Genomic DNA, 23392 nt, shown 5'->3' with positions numbered 1-23392 from the left:
ACCCACTTAACTACCTTTCCGTGGTGACCTGTTTGCTGGCCTTGTCAATTGCTCCGTTTCCTGGGGCATTGCTTCCTACCCCACTCATCTATTGCTCCATCTCTGACCTCCCCTTTCTCTCCAAGCTCAACAACTGTGTCATTGTCACCCACCTCCATGCTCACTTCTTCTTACCCTCCATCTTCCCACCCCTTCAGTTTGTATTGTATCCCAGCACAGGATGGGGACCACACTGGTCAAAATCACCAACATTATCTTTCCTTGACCTCACCACAGTTTTCAATGCAGTTGATCACACCATAGTTCTCTGCCGTCTCCTCTCCATGGACAACTTCTGTGGCATTTCCTTTACATAGTGCTATTCCAACCTATCCCGACATGGGCAATATATCTCTTACAATGCTTTCTCCCTCTGCTCCACCATCAGTTGCTGTCATGTGTTTACTTTTTGGATCACTAGCCACTAGATGACATCACTGTTGGAGGCCATTGGGCTGCATGCACGTGTGTGCAACCCAAGAATAAAAGGCCAGCCATTTTGTATATTAGTCACTCTGGGACTTAATAAAGCAGAGCCAAGGTCATACCTCTTGGAGTTAAACAGTACTCAGTCTAACAGTTATTGCATACACAACATTTGGTGACGAGGCAACAAGAACCTTTGCATGCAAAAATGAGCACAATTGGATTGTTGGAGCGTTTTACGGAAGGAGAAGATTGGGCAGACTTTGTGAGCTGTTTGAGCCAGTTCTTCGTGGCCAACAAAATGGAGGAGGTCGGCGACGCAGATTGGCGCCGGGCGGTGTTCCTCGCGGTTTGCGGTCCAAAAATTTATGGTCTGATAAAGAATCTCCTTCTGCCTGTGAGTCCAACAGAGAAGACGTATGAAGAATTGTGTACACTGGTACAGGATCACCGTAAGCCAGACGAAAGCATCATCATCTCGAGATACAGATTTTACACGCACGTTTGCTCAGAGGGCCAGAATGCGGCGGAATTTGTTGCCGACCTGAGACGTCTAGCGAGACCGTGTAAGTTCGGGGCTGTGTGGGCAGACACGCTGCGGGACTCTTTGTAATTGGCATCAACCACGAGGTGATCCTGCGTAAACTACTGGCGGTGGAGACATTGGACTTGAACAGGGCCATCACGATCGCTCAGTCATGAAGATATCAGTGAAAAATCGAAACTCGGCAAGTAATGATTGCTTTGGCGTTCGGCAGAGCGGCACATGGCATTGCCTACATGACTGCATATGTGAAACCTGTGGCTGCCCAAAGTCCGCCAACAGGAATGTATCCGATTTCTCCATGTTGGCGTTGTGGGGGAAATCACCGGCACCAGTAGTGTTGATTTAAGCAATATAGTTGCAAAGGCTGTCTGAGAGTGGGGCATCTCCAGCGCAAGTGTCCGCAAATGAGCAAGCGTGCTGCGACACACCACGTGGAGGATGATGGCCAGATTAGCGCGGATCCGGATATGCAATCTGAAATACCAGAGGAGGAAGTGTATGAACTGTACTCGTTCCTAACTAAGAGCAAACCGATAATGATCAATGTGAAATTTAATGGGGTGCTGGTATCAATGGAACTGGACACGGGGGTGAGTCAATCGATAATGAGCCAACGGGCATTCGACAAGCTGTGGGATACTAAGGCTGTGAGGCCCAGGCTGAGTCCAGTCAATGCCAAGTTGTGCACGTACACCAAAGAACTCATAACGGGATTGGCAGTGCCACAATTAAAGTGTCGTATGACGGTGCGGTTCACGACTTACCGCTATGGATTGTTCCAGGCAATGGCTCAACGCTGTTCGGCAGGAACTGGCTTGAAAAAATCAGATGCGATTGGAACGACATCAAGGCGTTGTCGTCGGAGAAAGATACATGTGCCCAAGTACTGAGCAAGTTCCCCTCGCTGTTCGAACCAGGCATCGGCAACTTCACGGGAGCCAAGGTGCAGATCCACGTGGACTCGGATGCAAGACCCGTCCATCATAAAGCTCGGGCAGTTCCGTATATGATGAGGGAGAAGGTCGAAATCGAACTGGACAGACTCCAGCATCAAGGGATCATATCACCGGTTGAATTTAATGAATGGGCCAGCCTCATTGTTCCTGTGCTGAAAAGCGATGACACAGTCAGAATCTGTGGAGACTACAAGGCTACAATCAACAGGGTTTCAAAACAGGATCAGTACCCGTTACCGAAAGCTGATGACTTGTTTGCAATGCTTGCCAGGTGGAAGTCATTCACCAAACACGTTGGTCTACATGACACAGGAGCTGGTCGAGATGTCGAAGAGACTTACGTGCATTAACACGCATAAAGGACTGTTTATTTATCACAGGTACCCTTTTGGAATTCGCTCGGCTGCAGCAATATTTCAGAGGAACCCTGGAGAGTCTACTGAAGTCCGTTCCCAGAACTGTCGTGTTCCAAGATGACACCCTGATCACAGGTCGTGACTCCGAGGAACATCTGAACAACCTGGAAGAGGTTCTACATCATCTGGACAAAGTGGGACTCAGATTGAAATGCTCGAAGTGTATCTTCATGGCACCAGAGGTCGAATTCCTGGAGAGGAAAATTGCTGCTGACAGCATCAGGCCCACGGACATGAAAACTAAGGTCATTAAGAATGCACCCAAGTTGCAGAATGTGATGGAGCTGCGTTCGTTCCTGGGTCTACTCAACTACTTCGGTAACTTCCTACCTAAATTGAGCACCTTATTAGAACCACTGCACATGTTGCTAAGAAAAGGCGACAACTGGATGTGGGGTGCGTCTCAAGATACAGCTTTTGAGAAAGCCACGATTCTGCTTTGCTCTAACAAGCTGCTGGTACATTATGACCCATGTAAACATTTAGTATTGGCCTGTGATGCTTCGTCATATGGAATTGGTTGCGTAATCCAACAAGCTAATGAGTCAGGTAAACTTCAACCAGTCGCGTATGCTTCAAAAAGTTTGTCTAAAGCAGAAAGAGCCTACAGCATGTTAGAGAAAGAAATACTAACCTGTGAGTATGGGGGTAAAAAGATGCATCAGTACCTGTTTGGTCTTCGGTTTGAACTGGAGACAGATCACAAGCCGCTCATTTCACTGTTCTCTGAAAACAAAGATATCAACACCAATGCTTCATCCCGCATCCAGAGGTGGGCGCTGACATTATCCGCTTATGATTATGTCATTCGCCATAGACCTGGCATCGAGAATTGTGCCGATGCTTTGAGTCGTCTGCCGTTGCCCACACTGGAGGTGGAAATGCTACAATCGGCGCATCTTTTGTTAGTTATGGATGCCTTTGAGAGTGAAGGAAACCCTGTCATGGCTCAACAAGTTAAGACCTGGACCAGCCAGGACCTGATTTTATCTGTGGTGAAGAGTTGCATCCTCAAAGGTGATTGGTCTGCCATACCCAAGCAAATGTGCGAGGAGACCAAACCTTACATTCTTCGCAAAGACGAACTGTCTATTCAGTTGGATTTTTACTGTGGGGCAATCATGTTATGCCCAAGAAAGGGAGAGAGAAATTTGTATGTGAGCTACATAGCACACATCCTGGCATTGTAATGATGCAAGCCATTGCCAGGTCTCATGTATGGTGGCTGGGAATTGACTCTGAGCTGGAATCATGTGTGCATCAGTGCAACACTTGCATGCAGCTCAGCAAAACACCAGCGGAATCGCCACTGAGTCTGTGGTCGTGGCCGTCCAAACCATGGTCCAGGATCCACATCGACTTTGCAGGTCCCTTCCTGGGGAAGATGGTTTTAGTTGTGGTGGATGTATATTCGAAGTGGATAGGGTGTATAATCATGTCATCCAGCACATCCACAGCTACCATTGAGAATCTCAATGTCATGTTCGCGACACATGGTCTGCTTGACATCGATGTTAGCGACAACGGATCGTGCTCACCAGTCAAGAGTTTCAAGAGTTCATGAAACTCAATGGTATCAAATATGTTAGATCAGCACCATTCAAACCCGCATCCAATGGGCAAGCAGAACATGCTGTCCAAATCATAAAGCAGAGAAGCAGAGTATGAAGCGAGTAACCCAAGGGTCACTGCAGACCCGCCTGTCATGCATACTGCTTAGTTACAGGACAAGACCACACACGCTTACCGGGGTCTCGCCTGCTGAACTAATGATGAAGAGAGGTCTTAAGACCAAGTTATCTCTTGTACACCCTGACTTGAATAATCATGTTGAATATAGAAGACAAAGTCAGCAAGGGTACACGATCGCGCAGCTGTGTCACACGATATTTCTGTAAATGATCCTGTATATGTTCTGAATTATGGTCAGAGTCCCAAGTGGATCGCTGGTACTGTCATGGCCAAGGAGGGCAACAGAGTATTTATTGTCAAGCTCAAAATAGGCAAACATGCAGGAAACATATGGATCAGACAAAGCTGTGGCACACAGATGAACCGGAACAGTCGAAGGAAGAGACAATCGACGACCAAACAACGTACCCCCAGTCATCAGAGGACTCAATGGTCATCAGTGAATCGGCACTTTCAATCACTGACATATTCAATGAAAATGGACTTTCAATCCCTGACATGATCATTGCCACTCCCACCAGTCACAACAGACTCTGAACACTCACCGAGGCTGGAGTTGAACTGAGACGGTGAACCAGGGAGCGTAAAACACCGGATCGTCTCAATTTGTAAAAGACTGTGTTAATATCTCAGAGACGGGTATTGTCATGTATGTATTTTGGGATCACTAGCCACTAGACGGCGTCACTGTTGGAGGCCATTGGGCTGCACGCACGTGTGTGCAGCTCAAGTATAAAAGGCCAGCTATTTTGCATATTAGTCACTTTGGGCCTCAATAAAGCAGAGCCAAGGTCATACCTCTTGGAGTTAAACAGTACTCAGTCTAACAGTTATTGCATAGAAACATAGAAACATAGAAACATAGAAAATAGGTGCAGGAGCAGGCCATTCAGCCCTTCCAGCCTGCACCGCCATTCAATGAGTTCATGGCTGAACATGAAACTTCAGTACCCCCTTCCTGCTTTCTCGCCATAACCCTTGATCCCCCGAGTAGTAAGGACTTCATCTAACTCCCTTTTGAATATATTTAGTGAATTGGCCTCAACTACTTTCTGTGGTAGAGAATTCCACAGGTTCACCACTCTCTGGGTGAAGAAGTTTCTCCTCATCTCGGTCCTAAATGGCTTACCCCTTATCCTCAGACTGTGACCCCTGGTTCTGGACCTCCCCAACATTGGGAACATTCTTTCTGCATCTAACCTGTCTAAACCCGTCAGAATTTTAAACGTTTCTATGAGGTCCCCTCTCATTCTTCTGAACTCCAGTGAATACAAGCCCAATTGATCCAATCTTTCTTGATAGGTCAGTCCCGCCATCCCGGGAATCAGTCTGGTGAACCTTCGCTGCACTCCCTCAATAGCAAGAATGTCCTTCCTCAAGTTAGGAGACCAAAACTGTACACAATACTCCAGGTGTGGCCTCACCAAGGCCCTGTACAACTGTAGCAACACCTCCCTGCCCCTGTATTCAAATCCCCTCGCTATGAAGGCCAACATGCCATTTGCTTTCTTAACCGCCTGCTGTACCTGCATGCCAACCTTCAATGACTGATGTACCATGACACCCAGGTCTCGTTGCACCTTCCCTTTTCCTAATCTGTCACCATTCAGATAATAGTCTGTCTCTCTGTTTTTACCACCAAAGTGGATAACCTCACATTTATCCACATTATACTTCATCTGCCATGCATTTGCCCACTCACCTAACCTATCCAAGTCACTCTGCAGCCTAATAGCATCCTCCTCGCAGCTCACACTGCCACCCAACTTAGTATCATCCGCAAATTTGGAGATACTGCATTTAATCCCCTCGTCTAAATCATTAATGTACAATGTAAACAGCTGGGGCCCCAGCACAGAACCTTGCGGCACTCCACTAGTCACTGCCTGCCATTCTGAAAAGTACCCGTTTACTCCTACTCTTTGCTTCCTGTCTGACAACCAGTTCTCAATCCACGTCAGCACACTACCCCCAATCCCATGTGCTTTAACTTTGCACATTAATCTCTTGTGTGGGACCTTGTCGAAAGCCTTCTGAAAGTCCAAATATACCACATCAACTGGTTCTCCTTTGTCCACTTTACTGGAAACATCCTCAAAAAATTCCAGAAGATTTGTCAAGCATGATTTCCCTTTCACAAATCCATGCTGACTTCGACCTATCATGTCACCATTTTCCAGATGCACTGCTATGACATCCTTAATAATTGATTCCATCATTTTACCCACTACTGAGGTCAGGCTGACCGGTCTATAATTCCCTGTTTTCTCTCTCCCTCCTTTTTTAAAAAGTGGGGTTACATTGGCTACCCTCCACTCCATAGGAACTGATCCAGAGTCAATGGAATGTTGGAAAATGACTGTCAATGCATCCGCTATTTCCAAGGCCACCTCCTTAAGTACTCTAGGATGCAGGCCATCAGGCCCTGGGGATTTATCGGCCTTCAATCCCATCAATTTCCCCAACACAATTTCCCGACTAATAAAGATTTCCCTCAGTTCCTCTTCCTTACTAGACCCTCTGACCCCTTTTATATCCGGAAGGTTGTTTGTATCCTCCTTAGTGAATACCGAACCAAAGTACTTGTTCAATTGATCCGCCATTTCTTTGTTCCCCGTTATGACTTCCCCTGATTCTGACTGCAGGGGACCTACGTTTGTCTTCACCAACCTTTTTCTCTTTACATACCTATAGAAACTTTTGCAATCCGCCTTAATGTTCCCTGCAAGCTTCTTCTCGTACTCCATTTTCCCTGTCCTAATCAAACCCTTTGTCCTCCTCTGCTGAGTTCTAAATTTCTCCCAGTCCCCAGGTTCGCTGCTATTTCTGGCCAATTTGTATGCCACTTCCTTGGCTTTAATACTATCCCTGATTTCCCTAGATAGCCACGGTTGAGCCACCTTCCCCTTTTTATTTTTACGCCAGACAGGAATGTACAATTGTTGTACTTCATCCATGCGGTCTCTAAATGTCTGCCATTGCCCATCCACAGTCAACCCCCTAAGTATCATTCGCCAATCTATCCTAGCCAATTCACGCCTCATACCTTCAAAGTTACCCTTCTTTAAGTTCTGGACCATGGTCTCTGAAATTACTGTTTCATTCTCCATCCTAATGCAGAATTCCACCATATTATGGTCACTCTTCCCCAAGGGGCCTCGCACAATGAGATTGCTAATTAATCCTCTCTCATTACACAACACCCAGTCTAAGATGGCCTCCCCCCTAGTTGGTTCCTCAACATATTGGTCTAGAAAACCATCCCTTATGCACTCCAGGAAATCCTCCTCCACCGTATTGCTTCCAGTTTGGCTAGCCCAATCTATGTGCATATTAAAGTCACCCATTATAACTGCTACACCTTTATTGCATGCACCCCTAATTTCCTGTTTGATGCCCTCCCCAACATCCCTACTACTGTTTGGAGGTCTGTACACAACTCCTACTAACGTTTTTTGCCCTTTGGTGTTCTGCAGCTCTACCCATATAGATTCCACATCATCCAAGCTAATGTCTTTCCTAACTATTGCATTAATCTCCTCTTTAACCAGCAATGCTACCCCACCTCCTTTTCCTTTTATTCTATCCTTCCTGAATGTTGAATACCCCTGAATGTTGAGTTCCCAGCCCTGATCATCCTGGAGCCACGTCTCCGTAATCCCAATCACATCATATTTGTTAACATCTATTTGCACAATTAATTCATCCACCTTATTGCGGATACTCCTTGCATTAAGACACAAAGCCTTCAGGCTTGTTTTATTAACACCCTTTGTCCTTTTAGAATTTTGCTGTACAGTGGCCCTTTTTGTTCTTTGCCTTGGGTTTCTCTGCCCTACACTTTTCCTCATCTCCTTTCTGTCTTTTGCTTTTGGCTCCTTTTTGTTTCCCTCTGTCTCCCTGCATTGGTTCCCATCCCCCTGCCATATTAGTTTAAATCCTCCCCAACAGCACTAGCAAACACTCCCCCTAGGACATTGGTTCCAGTCCTGCCCAGGTGCAGACCGTCCGGTTTGTACTGGTCCCACCTCCCCCAGTTGCAAAGCCCTCAGGCATCACATCGCTGCCGCTTTCTTAAACCCCTCATATTAATATTTTGGCCCCAAACAGATGGGAGTCGCATAGGAAGTAGAAGGAAAGATGACATTTGAATTGAGTGGTGCTAACAATTCATAATGATACATGTGTAAGTAAATTTACTGAAAGCACAAAAAACAGCATTTTTCTTGTATATTCTAAAATATTATCAGGTTCCCTTTCTGTCCAATTTACATTGCTGTGTAAACTCCCTGCTCTAACTCATGTTCTCTGATGTGATGATACTTATTTAGTGCAGATGTTGGAATGAAATAGTCAGAGAGCTGGTTCAGACTTGCTCCTAGATACTAGGCAATTTCCTTAGGAAGCAGAATTAATGGACCCTAAGAATAGAAACACAGGTTAGGATACCTGTTGTAAACAGTGGCACTTTTTTCTTTTAATTTGGATTCTGGACGCCTGCTGCCTGTGAATGTTTTATTTTGTTAAATTCTGTTTTCTGTACCCCGAATCAGATTGTTCCCACCAGCACAAACATCGGGACACAGCTCCTAGACAACAAGCTCCCTGTTTCAAAAATAAAGCAAAAAACAAGTTAAAAATGTAAGCCTGGTTTATCCTATGGGTCGTGGATAGAAACATAGAAACATAGAAACATAGAAAATATGTGCAGGAGTAGGCCATTCGGCCCTTCGAGCCTGCGCCGCATTCAATAAGATCATGGCTGATCATTCCTTCAGTACCCCATTTCCTGCTTTCTCTCCATACCCCTTGATCCCCTTAACCGTAACTCCATCTTGAATATATCCAGTGCACTGGCATCAACAACTCTCTGTGGCAGGGTATTCCACAGGTTAACAACTCTCCGAGTGAAGAAAATTCTCCTCATCTCAGTCCTGAATGGCCTAACCCTTACTACCCCTTATCCTAATTCTATGTCCCCTGGTTCTGGACTTCCCCAACATCGAGAACATTCTTCCCGCATCTAACCTGTCCAGTCCCGTCAGAATCTTATATGTTTCTCTGAGACCCCCGCTCATCCTTCTAAACTCCAGTGAATAAAGGCCCAGTTGATCCAGTCTCTCCTCATATGACAGCCCAGCCATCCCTGGAATCAGTCTGGTGAGCCTTCGCCCTCCCTCAATAGCAAGAATGTCCTTCCTCAGACTAGGAGACCAAAACTGAACACAATATTCCAGGTGAGGCCTCACTAAGGCCCTGTACAACTGCATTAAGACCTCCCTGCTTCTATATTCAAATCCCCTAGCTATGAAGGCCAACATACCATTTGCCTTCTTTATCGCCTGCTGTACCTGCCTGCCCACTTTCAGTGACTGATGAACCATGACACCCAGGTCTTGTTGCACCTCCCCTTTTCCTAGTCTGCCGCCATTCAGATAATATTCTGCCTTCGTGTTTTGCCGAATATGTTTTCATCAAATATGCACAGCAGGATTTTCTATGCTGAATGAATCCGCCATCAGCCCCAAGGGAATTGCCGGCAATGCTTTCTTCTTCCATAAGGGACCCTGGAGGCCATTACTGTCATTCCCCACGGACTGCCCTGGGAACCGGCCATAATCAGGTCGATGCAAGGAGGCTCCCGTGCTGCGAGGACAATGAATGGCCAGTGATGTGAGCAGCAAACAAGGAGTAGGGAGGTGCAATGCCAGTTGGGCGGTGAGACAGTGGTTGGCCTGACTATCTGAATTTCTCATCACTCCATGCTGCAATCCCAACGAATACGACAAAAGCAAAGGAGAATCCCAGCCGTAGTTCTTATGGCTCTGGAGATCATGATGTGTCTGACAGGAATAAAAACAATGCATCTGGAGTCAGAGGTCGGTGTACTTTCTGGCCTTGCATATGCAGTTGTATTTCTGTTGTTCTTGTGCTGTACAATAAAGCAGAATGTCTGCATCAATGCCGATGAAAACCACCTCGTTAGTTAAGATTTGGCAGCTCTGGAGGCACCACCCTGCTTGATTTACCACACTGTGGCTTCAAATTGGGGCTGCCATTGGCATAAGAAAATAAGAAATAGGAACAGGAGTAAGCCATTTGGCCCCTCGAGCCTGCTCCGTTATTCAATGGCTGATCTGATCTTGGCCTCAACTCAACTTCCCTGCCCGTTCCCCATAACCTTTGACTCCCTTATCGTTCAGAAGTCTGTCTATCTCCACCTTAAATATATTCAATGACCACCTTAATTATATTCTCATCACCGAGAGCATGCAGAAACCAAGCGCAGGCAGTGAAAAGAGCGTGCGTCAAACCAGTCCCACCTAGCCTTTCCCTCAAAGACTATCTGTCCCACCTGTGACAGGTTCTCGTATTGGACTGTTCAGCCACCTAAGGACTCATTTTTAGAGTGGAAGCAAGTCTTCCTCGATTCCGAGGGACTGCCTATGATGATGATGATAAATATATTCAATGGCATCTATATTAGAATCATATAGAATCATTGAACAGTACGGCACAGAAGGAGGCTATTCAGCCCATTGTGCCTGCGGCAGCTCTTTCGAAGAGCAATCCAGTTAGCCCCACTGCCCCACTCTTTCCCCATATCCCTGCAATTATTTCTCATTCAAGAAGGTGGCCTTGGAAATAGTGGATGCATTGACAGTCATTTTCCAACATTCCATAGACTCTGGATCAGTTCCTATGGAGTGGAGGGTAGCCAATGTAACCCCACTTTTTAAAAAAAGGAGGGAGAGAGAAAACAGGGAATTATAGACCAGTCAGCCTGACATCGGTAGTGGGTAAAATGATGGAATCAATTATTAAGGATGTCATAGCAGCGCATTTGGAAAGAGGTGACATGATAGGTCCAAGTCAGCATGGAATTGTGAAAGGGAAATCATGCTTGACAAATCTTCTGGAATTTTTTGAGGATGTTTCCAGTAGAGTGGACAAGGGAGAACCAGTTGATGTGGTGTATTTGGACTTTCAGAAGGCTTTCGACAAAGTCCCACACAAGAGATTAATGTGCAAAGTTAAAGCACATGGGATTGAGGGTAGTGTGCTGACATGGATTGAGAACTCCTTGTCAGACAGGAAGCAAAGAGTAGGAGTAAATGGGTACTTTTCAGAATGGCAGGCAGTGACTAGTGGGGTACCGCAAGGTTCTGTGCTGGGGCCCCAGCTGTTTACATTGTACATTAATAATTTAGACGAGGGGATTAAATGTAGTATCTCCAAATTTGTGGATGACACTAAGTTGGGTGGCAGTATGAGCTGCGAGGAGGATGCTATGAGGCTGCAGAGTGACTTGGATAGGTTAGGTGAGTGGGCAAATGCTTGGCAGATGAAGTATAATGTGGATAAATGTGAGGTTATCCACTTTGGTGGTAAAAACAGAGAGCCAGACTATTATCTGAATGGTGACAGATTAGGAAAAGGGGAGGTGCAACGAGACCTGGGTGTCATGGTACATCAGTCATTGAAGGTTGGCATGCAGGTACAGCAGGCGGTTAAGAAAGCAAATGGCATGTTGGCCTTCATAGCGAGGGGATTTGATACAGGGGCAAGGAGATGTTACTACAGTTGTACAGGGCCTTGGTGAGGCCACACCTGGAGTATTGTGTACAGTTTTGATCTCCTAACTTGAGGAAGGACATTCTTGCTATTGAGGGAGTGCAGCGAAGGTTCACCAGACTGATTCCTGGGATGGTGGGACTGACATATCAAGAAAGATTGGATCAACTGGGGCTTGTATTCACTGGAGTTCAGAAGAATGAGAGGGGATCTCATAGAAACGTTTAAAATTCTGACGGGTTTAGACAGGTTAGATGCAGGAAGAATGTTCCCAATGTCGGGGAAGTCCAGAACCAGGGGTCACAGTCTAAGGATAAGGGGTAAGCCATTTAGGACCGAGATGAGGAGAAATTTCTTCACCCAGAGAGTGGTGAACCTGTGGAATTCTCTACCACAGAAAGTTGTTGAGGCCAATTCACTAAATATATTCAAAAAGGAGTTAGATGTAGTCCTTACTACTAGGGGGGTCAAGGCGTATGGCGAGAAAGCAGGAATGGGGTACTGAAGTTCCATGTTCAGCCATGAACTCATTGAATGGCGGTGCAGGCTCGAAGGGCCGAATGGCCTACTCCTGCACCTATTTTCTATGTTTCTATGTTTCTATGTTTAAGTATTTATCCAACTTACTTTTGAAGGCTGCGATTAAATCTGTATACACCACCCTATCAAACAGTGCATTCCAAATCCTAACCACTGGCTGCATAAAGAAGTTTTTCCTCATGTCGCTTCTGGTTCTTTTGCCAATCATCTTAAATATGTGTCCTGTGGTTATCGCTGCTTTAGTCATTGGAAACAGTTTTGGGGCAATTTTCAGAAATAATTTAGGTGTTAATGAGGTAAAGACATGGCCAAGATGGGGTCTTAAGCTGAAACGCTTGTTTAACGCATGTTTAGTCCGTGTTTCGCCCGTGTTTAGCACAAGATGCCATATTGGTAAAGGAGTTGAACCCAGCGCTAGGAATGGCCACCTGAAGGCTTATTAAACAGCTGATTGCCACATGAACCGCCTGCTAGCACTCATTAAAGAGGCTGCACAGTATTTTGGTGGCTAGAGCTCCATCCAACACCCTCTCCTAGCAACCAGCTATTTGAAGTAAACACGACATTGATGTTTATTTCCCAGACTACTGAAAGGGTTACTCACTATTTCATGATAGTTGCTGCTCGAGTTGAGAAGAGGCACAGAAACACATCGGGAGACTTTCGAGGACACATTGTCAAGACTTCACCAACACTCGAGCAAAATTTATTCCAGAAATTCCAGGACTTGCCCTAAAAAGAGCGAGTGCTGTGCTACTTCACCTTATTGGACACCATATAGGAGTCACCAGGAGAAGGCAAGGAGCCCACATCTTCTGCTCCAGGAAAATTGTTTCCAATCAGCACTTGAGTGCCAAACCTGCAGGTTTCTGGTTCGAGTCTGCGGGCACATTCAAATCATGATAATCATCAATTAGCCTCAAAATTGCATGCTAAATCCAAACTTTCAAACAGGCATGTCTTATTAGCACAGCACCCATTTAGAGCCTGTTGTCACCTTTTGGCCAAAATAATCCACTTTCTTAATATTTACTATCTAAACCCTTCATGATTTTAAACACTTCAATTAAATCTCCTGTTAGCCTTCCCTGCTCTAAGGAGAACAACCCCAGCTTCTCGATTGTAAAGGAAACCTACCTGCTGTCAGGAATGATGCAAACAGCTGCCTTTAAAACTGAGACAATGGAAAACACAATAACTAATCAAGCAAGCCTTTATACTCTGTGTGACACAAGCAACACGTGCCAGTTCCCAGCGTACAGACTTCATGAGGCCAGCTGCAATCAAATTACCTGAATTTACCTAGGTCAGTGGTTTAGACCTGTTTTTTTTATTGGGTCCTTATGGCCTTGGTGAATGTGTCAGCTTTATCTTTGGGTCCCAGCCAGCTACTTCAGACTCGTTTGTATGATCAGGACTCGCATGGTATAAATGCAGAGGTGCGACGGGAGATCGTGGTGAAGGTACGGCAAGAGATCTTGGCGGAGGTGCAGCGAATGAGGGTTCGGAGCCCAGAAGAGCCGAGGGCCCAGGGGCAGCATGGGCCAGCCCACACTATGATAGGTGCGCGGGCTAGGTCCGAGCAGCAGAGCCGGTCTCCAGTCGTCCTGGTTAAACCTTGCCACTGGTAAGGGCCTAGCTCTGTCAAGCCCGTGTGGTGGCTGAGGTGCAACGGTCACCACACGTTAAAAAAAATCCACGCACAGGCATCTTCCACCCCCTCGACTGAAGTTCAGGGCTGGAACCTCGGGTCCTTCAATGAAACATCTGTGAACTCATGTGGAAATAAGTCATCCTCGTTCGAGGGGCCACTGATGATGATGATGACTATAAAGGCTGCTAGAATGAAATACAACCAGGAGCAGCGACTGCCTTGCAGAAGTCAGGAGAGAAACCAAGAGAGAGAAAGAACTTGCCTTTATACAACAGCTTATCCTACGCTCAAGATGTTACCAAAGTGCCTCACTGCCAATGGTTTACTGTTAGAAGTGCAGTCACTGTTGTTCTGCAGCTGATTTGTGTACAGCAATGTCCCACTCGTGAAATGAATGAATGGCCAGATAACCTGATCTTGGTGTTGTTGGTTGAGACAGGAACGTTGGCCAGGGTACCAGGTGAACTCCCTGCTCTTCTTCAAATATTACCGTTGAATCTTTTCCATCTGTCAGAGCAGGAGACATGGCGTTGATTTAACATCTCATCCACAAGTCAGCAGTTACTACAATGTCATGTTTTAGTAATTTTCAGTCTGGATTATATAGTTTAAGGGTATAGCCAGGTATGGCCCACAATCAGCTGACTCCGAGCCAAGCTGAGGGTGCAGCAAAGAAAGAAAGACCTTGCATTGATATAGTGCCTTTCATACCTTCAGGACATTGCAAAGAGCTTCCCAGCCAATGAAGTACTTTTGAAGTACAGTCATTCTTATAGTGGAGGCAAATGCAACAGCCAGTCTGCATGAGGCAAAGTCCCACAAACAGCAGTGAGAAAAATGGCCAGCGAATATTTTTTGTGGTGTTACTTGTGAGAGAAAAGTTGCCACCAGGAGAACTTCCCTGCTCTTTTTTTAATTGTGCCATGGAATCTTTGACATTCACCTGAGAGGGCAGATTGAGCGTCAATCTAACAAGGCACCTGAATGACAGCACTTTCAACATTGTAGCATTCCTTCAGTGCGACACTGAAATGTCTGATTCGATTATGGGTTCAAATCTCTGAGTGGGGCTCAAGCCCACTCAAAAAAACTCACAAGGTAGTCATGAAACAGAAGGAGCTAGCAAGTGAAGATATGAAGACACAAGATAAAAAATAATAACTTTTTCCTTCATCCCCCTGTGATTTTACAGGAGATCTCCTTGTAACTCATTCAGCAGCTATATTGATTATAACATAGTCTTCAAATATATTGGGGGCGATTTTAACCATATTCGCACAGCAGACACCTGGCGGGTGGGCACTTAAAGTTGTCCTGGCTCTTACCTGTCTGAAAGCTGCCATGATCGCAACATCTGCAATTTTAACCTGCTCTCCTGAGCAGGCAGCAAGGACAGGCGCCCGGAACCAACAGGGTCCCGCTTTACACATGCATGTTGCGGCCCGATGACATAATTGAAGCCCGACGGTAATTTTAACTCAGGCCTGAGCGGGGAATCCGCTGGCAACAAGACCCGCCACCTTGGGCAGGAGGTAGCGGCAATGCTACGGTGCTCCCCGATCTCCCGTGCCCGGAGATCGTGACATCATTGGCGTGGGCACCGGCCTGTTAGCGACCCGGTCCCGAAAATGGCTTCCGCCCGCTGAAGCAGATCGGGGCGATAACAGCGTCAGCTTCAGAGGACACGTATCGGCCGGCCGGCCGCTACCGGGGCGAAGATTAAAGGGGAGATGGCCGAGTGCTGAAACAAAAATCACCTTTTCGTTGCCATTCCTGATGTGGTTTCGACGCGGGACTGTGGCCGCGATCGCACAGTCTGGCACTTGGTCCCTGGCGATCCACGTAAGTGCCACCTTCTTCTGCAGAGTCGGCAGCGTGGGCCTTTCCCTTTAATTGAGGGAGGAGCCTCTCGGACTGCGTTGTGCTGTTGAGCCGCTCGGCCCCGTTACTGCCCCAAATCACACGCTCCACTTCCCTCCGGGGGCGGGGCGGAAACCGGGCGGGACCTGCGCACCTGCCGCAAAGTTTCACGCCCCCTAAACGGGGCAGTAATTAATTTCACCCCCCCCACCCCCGCCCTCCCGATCTAAGTCCCACTCCAGAAACTTGAGCACAAAAATCTAGGTTGACAATCCAGTGCGGTACTGAGGGAGTGCTGCACTGTCAGAGGTGCCAACCGAGTTTCCGCCTACACTCTCAGGCGGACGTGAAAGATCGCATGTCACTATTTCAAAGCAGAGTGGGGATGGGCGTTATCCCCGGTGTCCTGGCCAATATTTAACCCTCAATCAACATCACTGAAACAGATTCTGATCATTACCCCGTTACTATTTGTGGGATCTTGCTGTGCACAAAATTGGCTGGCTGTGAAACTCTTTGGGTCGTTTGGTATTTGGTAAGGCGTTATGTAACTGCAAGTATTCATCTCTTTTCATTTTTTTCTTTATGACTTCCAACCTTTTCCTCCGTGTAATTATTAGCTTTGCTTTATTTGTTAAGTTTGCTGTGGTTCCCGTTGTCAGGGAAATGTCATTTCCGTTTTATTGGAATGCTTGCGTCAAGAGAGGCCATAAATACAGCTTTGGCCGTGATTCCCTCATTGCAGCTTTGTGGTTTCATGCAGGGCGGTGTTCCGAGGCGAGTGAGTGAGTGAGTGAGTGAGTGAGAGGAGAGGAGAGGAGAGGAGAGTCTTCCCCAGCCTTGTTGTGTCCCCCGGTCCCCCGGTCTCCCGGTACATTGAGAGGTGCCAGAGTGGGAGCGGCCGCTTGTCGGGAATAGCCCGGTGGCCCCGACACAAGTTTCAAAGTTGCGGCCAGGTCCCGGGCTCTGCGAGCGCCGTCAGCGATCTCTCCAGCCCCCAGTGGGCCGGGGCTGAATGGGCAAATGGCGCTGGTTGAAGCCGCCCCTTCCCCACCGGCACATCCAACACCTGCAAGTGTGACTATTTGTTACTGCATTGTAGATGTAAAACTTCTCCCTGTTAAATGATCCAGCCTGCCCTGATCGCTCCACAATAACTTGCTGAGAGTTTGCCTTCTGAGCAGCGAGTGAGGGCAGTGTCAGACTAGGCTGTGGTGCCTTCCGTTGTCGAATAGCCGGCCAACATTCACTCTCTGGGCTCGCACATGTAGAATGACCACGTGGGCAAATTCTTGTTTATTGATGTATAGTAATTCATTTAATAATGACCATGTTTATTTACATATCTTGTATTTCTTTCTTTTAAGGAGAGAGAGTGATGAGATTGAAATCTCAGTTCCATATTCTTGTGCTGTGGGGACAACTCATAGTTGGTCGTAAGTCATAACTAACTTAATTTCAAGGAATTCAATGTGATGTTCTGCATTTGTTTTTTGTTACGGTTCAATATTTGTACAGAATTATTATTTTTATAACTGGCAGCTTTAAAATCAGTTTTTCATTTATAACCAAACAATCGAGGAGGTGATTGGTCCTGTGGGTAAACACAGGGTGTGAATTATGGCCCGTTAAACCTTATTCACCTCTAACCATTCACGATGCAGTCCACTGCGTTCTTTAGCCATTCTCATTTCTTACTTGCAGGTTTGACCTGTTTGAATTTTGTGAGGCTGGTTGTTTGGAATGAGTTAGGATAAGTAGTTTTACATCATTGGTGAATAAATCCTCCATCAGAACATCAGCAGTATCTACAGCTGTGGCTCAGTGGGTAGCATGCTTGCCTTTGTCGTCTGAAGGTGTGGGTTCAAGTCCCACTCCAGAGGCTTGAGCACATAAATCTAGGCTGACACTACAGTGCTGAGCGCGTGCTGCACTATGGGAGAGATGTTTAAACTGAGGCCCTGTCTGCTCTCTCAGGTTGATTTAAAAGATCTCATGGCACAATTTTAAAGGAAGGCACGGGAGTTATCCCCGATGTCCTGGCCAATATTTAACCCTCAATCGACATAAAACAAACTGTTTTTCTGGCCATTATCACGTTGGTGTTTGTGGGAGCTTGCTGTGTGCAAATTGGCTGCTGCATTTCCCACATTACAATAGTGACTACACTCCAAGTACTTACTGGCTCTCAAGTGCTTTGAAATGTCTGGTGTTCATGAAAGGCACTAAATAAATGTAAGTCATTCTTTTGCAAACTAATTGGAGCAGGTACATAGATTATTAAAATACCATGAACAGTTCGAAAAAAATAATCAAAAGGCTAATGGAGTGCTGGCCTTTATATCTAGAAGACTAGAATACAAGATGGTCGAAGTTAAGCTGCAGCTATACAGAGACCTGCTTAGACCACACCGGGAGTACTGTGAGCATTTCTGAGCACAGATATTGACTGACCTGCTGAGGATTCTATTAGCATTTTCTGTGGGTTTTTTTTACCACATTTCTAACATTTTATTCTTCCTCCTTTTAACTCACAGAAGGATTTGAAGTCAGGATGATTAAGGGACCAGTGACAGCTATCCATGGCCAAATTGCTGTGCTAGGATGCAGTTTCACTGTGACTAGAGGACCAACTGTGGAGAATCTCATTGTCACCTGGCAGCGTGTCGAGACCGATGAGGTTGTCCACAGTTATTATTATGGAGAAGACCAGCTCAGCAAGCAGCATCCTCAATATTCAGGCAGAACAAGTCTATTCCCACAGGAGTTTCAAAATGGAAATGCTTCACTGAAATTGGAAGCAGTAAGACCAGAGGACACTGGACTGTACCAGTGTTATGTCAGTACTACAATTGGACATGAGAAAGGAGTAGTCTCTGTCAAATTTGCAGGTAAATATACTGAACATATTTCTCTTATCTTAGTTCCCCATCTTACCTGAAGTTGCTGACTCATGCTACGGCAATGTAGCCTGGGATTCATCCTCTCCCTCTATTCACAGTGAACGGGTAACAGGCCATGTACTGTAAACTTCTTCTCATTAAGTTTTATTAGGCACACTGTGGGATCGAGCTAATATAGCCCATTATTTAATCTCGTGCTGTTGGAACATTTCTCAAATTGCCTGAATCACTGGATAAAATTTGGAGGAGATTCACTGTATTGGAACATTTAGTTTTATGATGCCTCACAATAGCACTCGAGGCTGATTTACCGGGCCCCCTCTCTGAAGTTCGAGCTCCATTTGAATATGGTCCGGTCACAGCCCTAGTACTCCTTACCGGGCCTTGATTCAGGAAATGTCAGTTGGAGAACAGTTGCCTGAATGGCAGACGATCTAATAAGTCGTAGTTTAAAAAAAAACTTTCAGATACCTTTTGGTTTCTCTTTGCTTTACTGCCATGTCCCCTCACACCCACTGACCCAATTGGGTACAGAACACAGGGCCCACCATCAGCTTCTTGGGGTACCTCTACATCTGGATGCCTCTGGGTTGCAAAGGGAGATCTATCCAGTAGGAGGCCAGGAATGTCCCTTCCACCTCATTTGAGTGAGCACAGTGACTGCGCCTCTTGCTGGCACAGGTCCTACTCCGCCTTTGGAGCAATCCCAGGAAATCCCAGGGCAGTCTAAAGGAGGTGGATGCTTGGCGTAATTGGCTTTAAACCCTTTTATAATCTTTGTGCCCGGAGAATAGATGTTCCCTGGGGTAAGGGTCAGGCTAATCTGCCCATGATGAAGTGAGATTGTGATCAAATCATTTTTTCCTCTTCTGAGGATGCTCAACCTGTGCAGAACTCAAATATCAAGTACGCACTTGACCCCCAGCTCTCCGTGCTGCACCCCTTGTACTTCAAGCAAATAAGTGACAGGTGGTAACCAGCAACTTTATAATCATTTTATTAGTTCATGTATTTTTCTGCAATGTAGACCAAGCATTTACCAAAGGTCTTCAGCAATGGCAGTGTAACATTTATGACTGAAGAGGCAAGACTGAATGATTGATTGTTTTAATTTTGCAGCATACTACAATGAGCCGATGCTGTTGATCAACCAGAAACTATCCAGCACCATTTTAACGTTCGAGTCTCGAGGGTACCCGAAGGCTGATGTTTCTTGGTACAACGGAGACAACCTGGATAATTCCCTTTTGTCCAAATCTTCACACCAGCAAACTGCTGACAGTCTGTACACAGTCCAAAGCAGTATCGAAATCAATGTCACGGAAAGGAGATCAAACTATACATTTGTGTTACGAAATGCTGCTGTCAATCAAACTACCTCCAGGACACTTAGTTTTCTTATTCCAGGTAAGACCTTGCCTTTTTTTCCCCTCACCAATTTTTTTCTTCTCCATCTCTCTTGAAGGTACCAGGCCACTCCCACATTCAGGCTGGTTATTATTTATGTGGGAACATTAATAGTAGTTTTTACCAGGAGGATTATCAATGGTGCATCAGAGCTGTACCTGATCCTATCCTCACCACAAAGGTGCAGTTTTAGAATGGCTCACTGATAACCCTCGAGCATTAAGACCAATTGTCACATCCGTACCGCTGTCCCAGCTGTTATCCGCTAACTCAGCATATATTGAATGTGAGACTGCCTGACTCAGCTACTTACTGCAGAGACTCACTGAGCCACTGGAGGAGCTAGACTTTCATTTTTCATAATAATGACTGAGTCATTGATTTATTATTTTAAGAAAATTAATCTATAGGAAACACATTCAATTCACACAATTTTCATCGTTAGTACATTTAAGTTGAGGATTCAGTAATTTGCCAATGCTCATCATTTTAGTCAATTCCACCCACCAGAAACTCAGTCGCATTTGAATAGAACCTACTTGTGATATTTTTTGTGCTGCTTCTATTTTTGATTCTTTTTATTCAATGAATAAAAGATTTTTTCCTTATTATTTTCTAATTTCAGAAAATTCTATCTGGAACCAAGAACTTTCCTGCAATTATTATACAGCCCTCACAAGTTGGATTCTGGTGACTATACTCATAATAATAATAATAATAACAATAATAGTACTAGCTGTCGTGTTACATAAACACAGGTATATTAAACCAATGAAAATCGAATACATTAAATCAGGTCTGCCATGAGATGACTTTGGATCTCAAATTTTCCCGATGGTTGTTGTAACCAATTCTCTGCTGGAGTGTGAGTCTCGATTTGGGGACAAATGGATATTCTGTGAGTGCTCTTTGTTCCAATGAATGAGTCTGAATGGTTGGAATATGGATGAATGATCCACATGCAATGTTATCGAGTGATCCACATGTAATCTCATCGAGAGATACACTTGGTATCATACCGTGATCCACATGCAATCTCATAGAAACATAGAAACATAGAAAATAGGTGCAGGAGCAGGCCATTCAGCCCTTCTAGCCTGCACCGCCATTCAATGAGTTCATGGCTGAACATGAAACTTCAGTACCCCCTTCCTGCTTTCTCGCCATACCCCTTGATCCCCCGAGTAGTAAGGACTTCATCTAACTTCCTTTTGAATATATTTAGTGAATTGGCCTCAACTACTTTCTGTGGTAGAGAATTCCACAGGTTCATCACTCTGGGTGAGGAAGTTTCTCCTCATCTCAGTCCTAAATGGCTTACCCCTTATCCTTAGACTGTGACCCCTGGTTCTGGACTTCCCCAACATTGGGAACATTCTTCCTGCATCCAACCTGTCCAAACCCGTCAGAATTTTAAACGTTTCTATGAGGTCCCCTCTCATTCTTCTGAACTCCAGTGAATACAAGCCCAGTTGATCCAGTCTTTCTTGATAGGTCAGTCCCACCATCCCGGGAATCAGTCTGGTGAATCTTCGCTGCACTCCCTCAATAGCAAGAATGTCCTTCCTCAAGTTAGGAGACCAAAACTGCACACAATACTCCAGGTGTGGCCTCACCAAGGCCCTGTACAACTGTAGCAACACCTCTCTGCCCCTGTACTCAAATCCCCTCGCTATGAAGGCCAACATGCCATTTGCTTTCTTAACCGCCTGCTGTACCTGCATGCCAACCTTCAGTGACTGATGTACCATGACACCCAGGTCTCGTTGCACCTCCCCTTTTCCTAATCTGTCACCATTCAGATAATAGTCTGTCTCTCTGTTTTTACCACCAAAGTGGATAACCTCACATTTATCCACATTATACTTCATCTGCCACGCATTTGCCCACTCACCTAACCTATCCAAGTCACTCTGCAACCTCATAGCATCCTCCTCGCAGCTCACACTGCCACCCAACTTAGTGTCATCCGCAAATTTGGAGATACTACATTTAATCCTCTCGTCTAAATCATTAATGTACAATGTAAACAGCTGGGGCCCCAGCACAGAACCCTGCGGTACCCCACTAGTCACTGCCTGCCATTCTGAAAAGTACCCATTTACTCCTACTCTTTGCTTCCTGTCTGACAACCAGTTCTCAATCCACGTCAGCACATTACCCCGAATCCCATGTGCTCTAACTTTGCACATTAATCTCCTGTGTGGGACCTTGTCGAAAGCCTTCTGAAAGTCCAAATATACCACATCAACTGGTTCTCCTTTGTCCACTTTACTGGAAACATCCTCAAAAAATTCCAGAAGATTTGTCAAGCATGATTTCCCTTTCACAAATCCATGCTGACTTGGACCTATCATGTCACCATTTTCCAAATGCGCTGCTATGACATCCTTAATAATTGATTCCATCATTTTACCCACTCCTGAGGTCAGGCTGACCGGTCTATAATTCCCTGCTTTCTCTCTTCCCTCCTTTTTTTAAAAAGTGGGGTTACATTGGCTACCCTCCACTCGATAGGAACTGATCCAGAGTCAATGGAATGTTGGGAATCATCGAGAGATCCACCTGTATTCATACTGAGTGATCCATATGAACTTGAGCTGATAAGGAGATGTTTGTAATATTCAGTGAGAGAGATTATCTAACTGGTCAGTTGATGGAGCTATCTGTAACTACATGAGAATAAGAGGAAGGGGAGTGTTTGATGACTGGTTGTGTTCTAAACCTATTAATAATTGAAAAAAGTGCTGTAGTAGCCAACCAACAATTTCTAGATGCTGGCTGTGTTGTATGTTTGCAAATGTTTCCCTGCACCCTGAGTATTTGTCTAATCTGTTTTCTATTGTCATTCCTACTCCTTATGTTTCACTGACTTATTTATTTCTGAATTAAACACAGCAATCAAGTATGTATGACTCTGGTTTGGTATTTAATGTTCCACCATTCTCGCATGAATTGAGGTTGTAGAATATCACTGGTCGCAACAGTGCTGGCCCGGTACTGCATTGTTGGGAGCACTCCCCTCAGGCACCACGTGTACTTGTGCACACTCAGCTGTTCTCATTCAATAATGCAAGGGCAGCGCATTGAATATATATTCTGGCACAACCCAGTGCATCAATCATACTGCTCAAGGACTGCCAAGAAAATGCAGCTGGTGTATTGTGGGGAAGGTGTGGTGGTGGTGAGGGGGAGGGGGTGTGGAGGGTAGTGGGAGGAACAGTCAGAGAAATGTTTTATGTTTTCATGGGACCTCCTCTTCAGTGCCTGTCCCAGCATGCACAGATGCTCCCATCACAGCTCCCTCTATCTCAGGCCATGACTGAACATCCATCCCATTCCTTGCCAGCTGCAAGCTCTTCCCCCTCCCATCACAG

At 45.6% G+C, this 23392-nt stretch overlaps 1 protein-coding gene across 1 annotated transcript; it reads left to right on the top strand.

The window, feature by feature from the left end:
• Nucleotides 1-16460: 16460 nt before the first annotated feature.
• On the top strand, nt 16461-22922 carry LOC139279332 (CD276 antigen homolog). Its single transcript, XM_070898453.1, has 5 exons — nt 16461-16482; nt 17073-17141; nt 18243-18596; nt 19728-20015; nt 20641-22922. The coding sequence occupies exons 2-5, from the start codon at nt 17084-17086 to the stop codon at nt 20820-20822; spliced, it is 882 nt and encodes a 293-aa protein (XP_070754554.1). The 5' UTR covers nt 16461-16482; nt 17073-17083; the 3' UTR covers nt 20823-22922.
• Nucleotides 22923-23392: the final 470 nt, after the last annotated feature.

Source organism: Pristiophorus japonicus, chromosome 14 (assembly GCF_044704955.1).
Source record: "Pristiophorus japonicus isolate sPriJap1 chromosome 14, sPriJap1.hap1, whole genome shotgun sequence".
NCBI lineage: Eukaryota > Metazoa > Chordata > Chondrichthyes > Pristiophoridae > Pristiophorus > Pristiophorus japonicus.
Note: the sequence above shows the minus strand (reverse complement) of the source record. Positions and strands in the feature narration are given on the sequence as shown.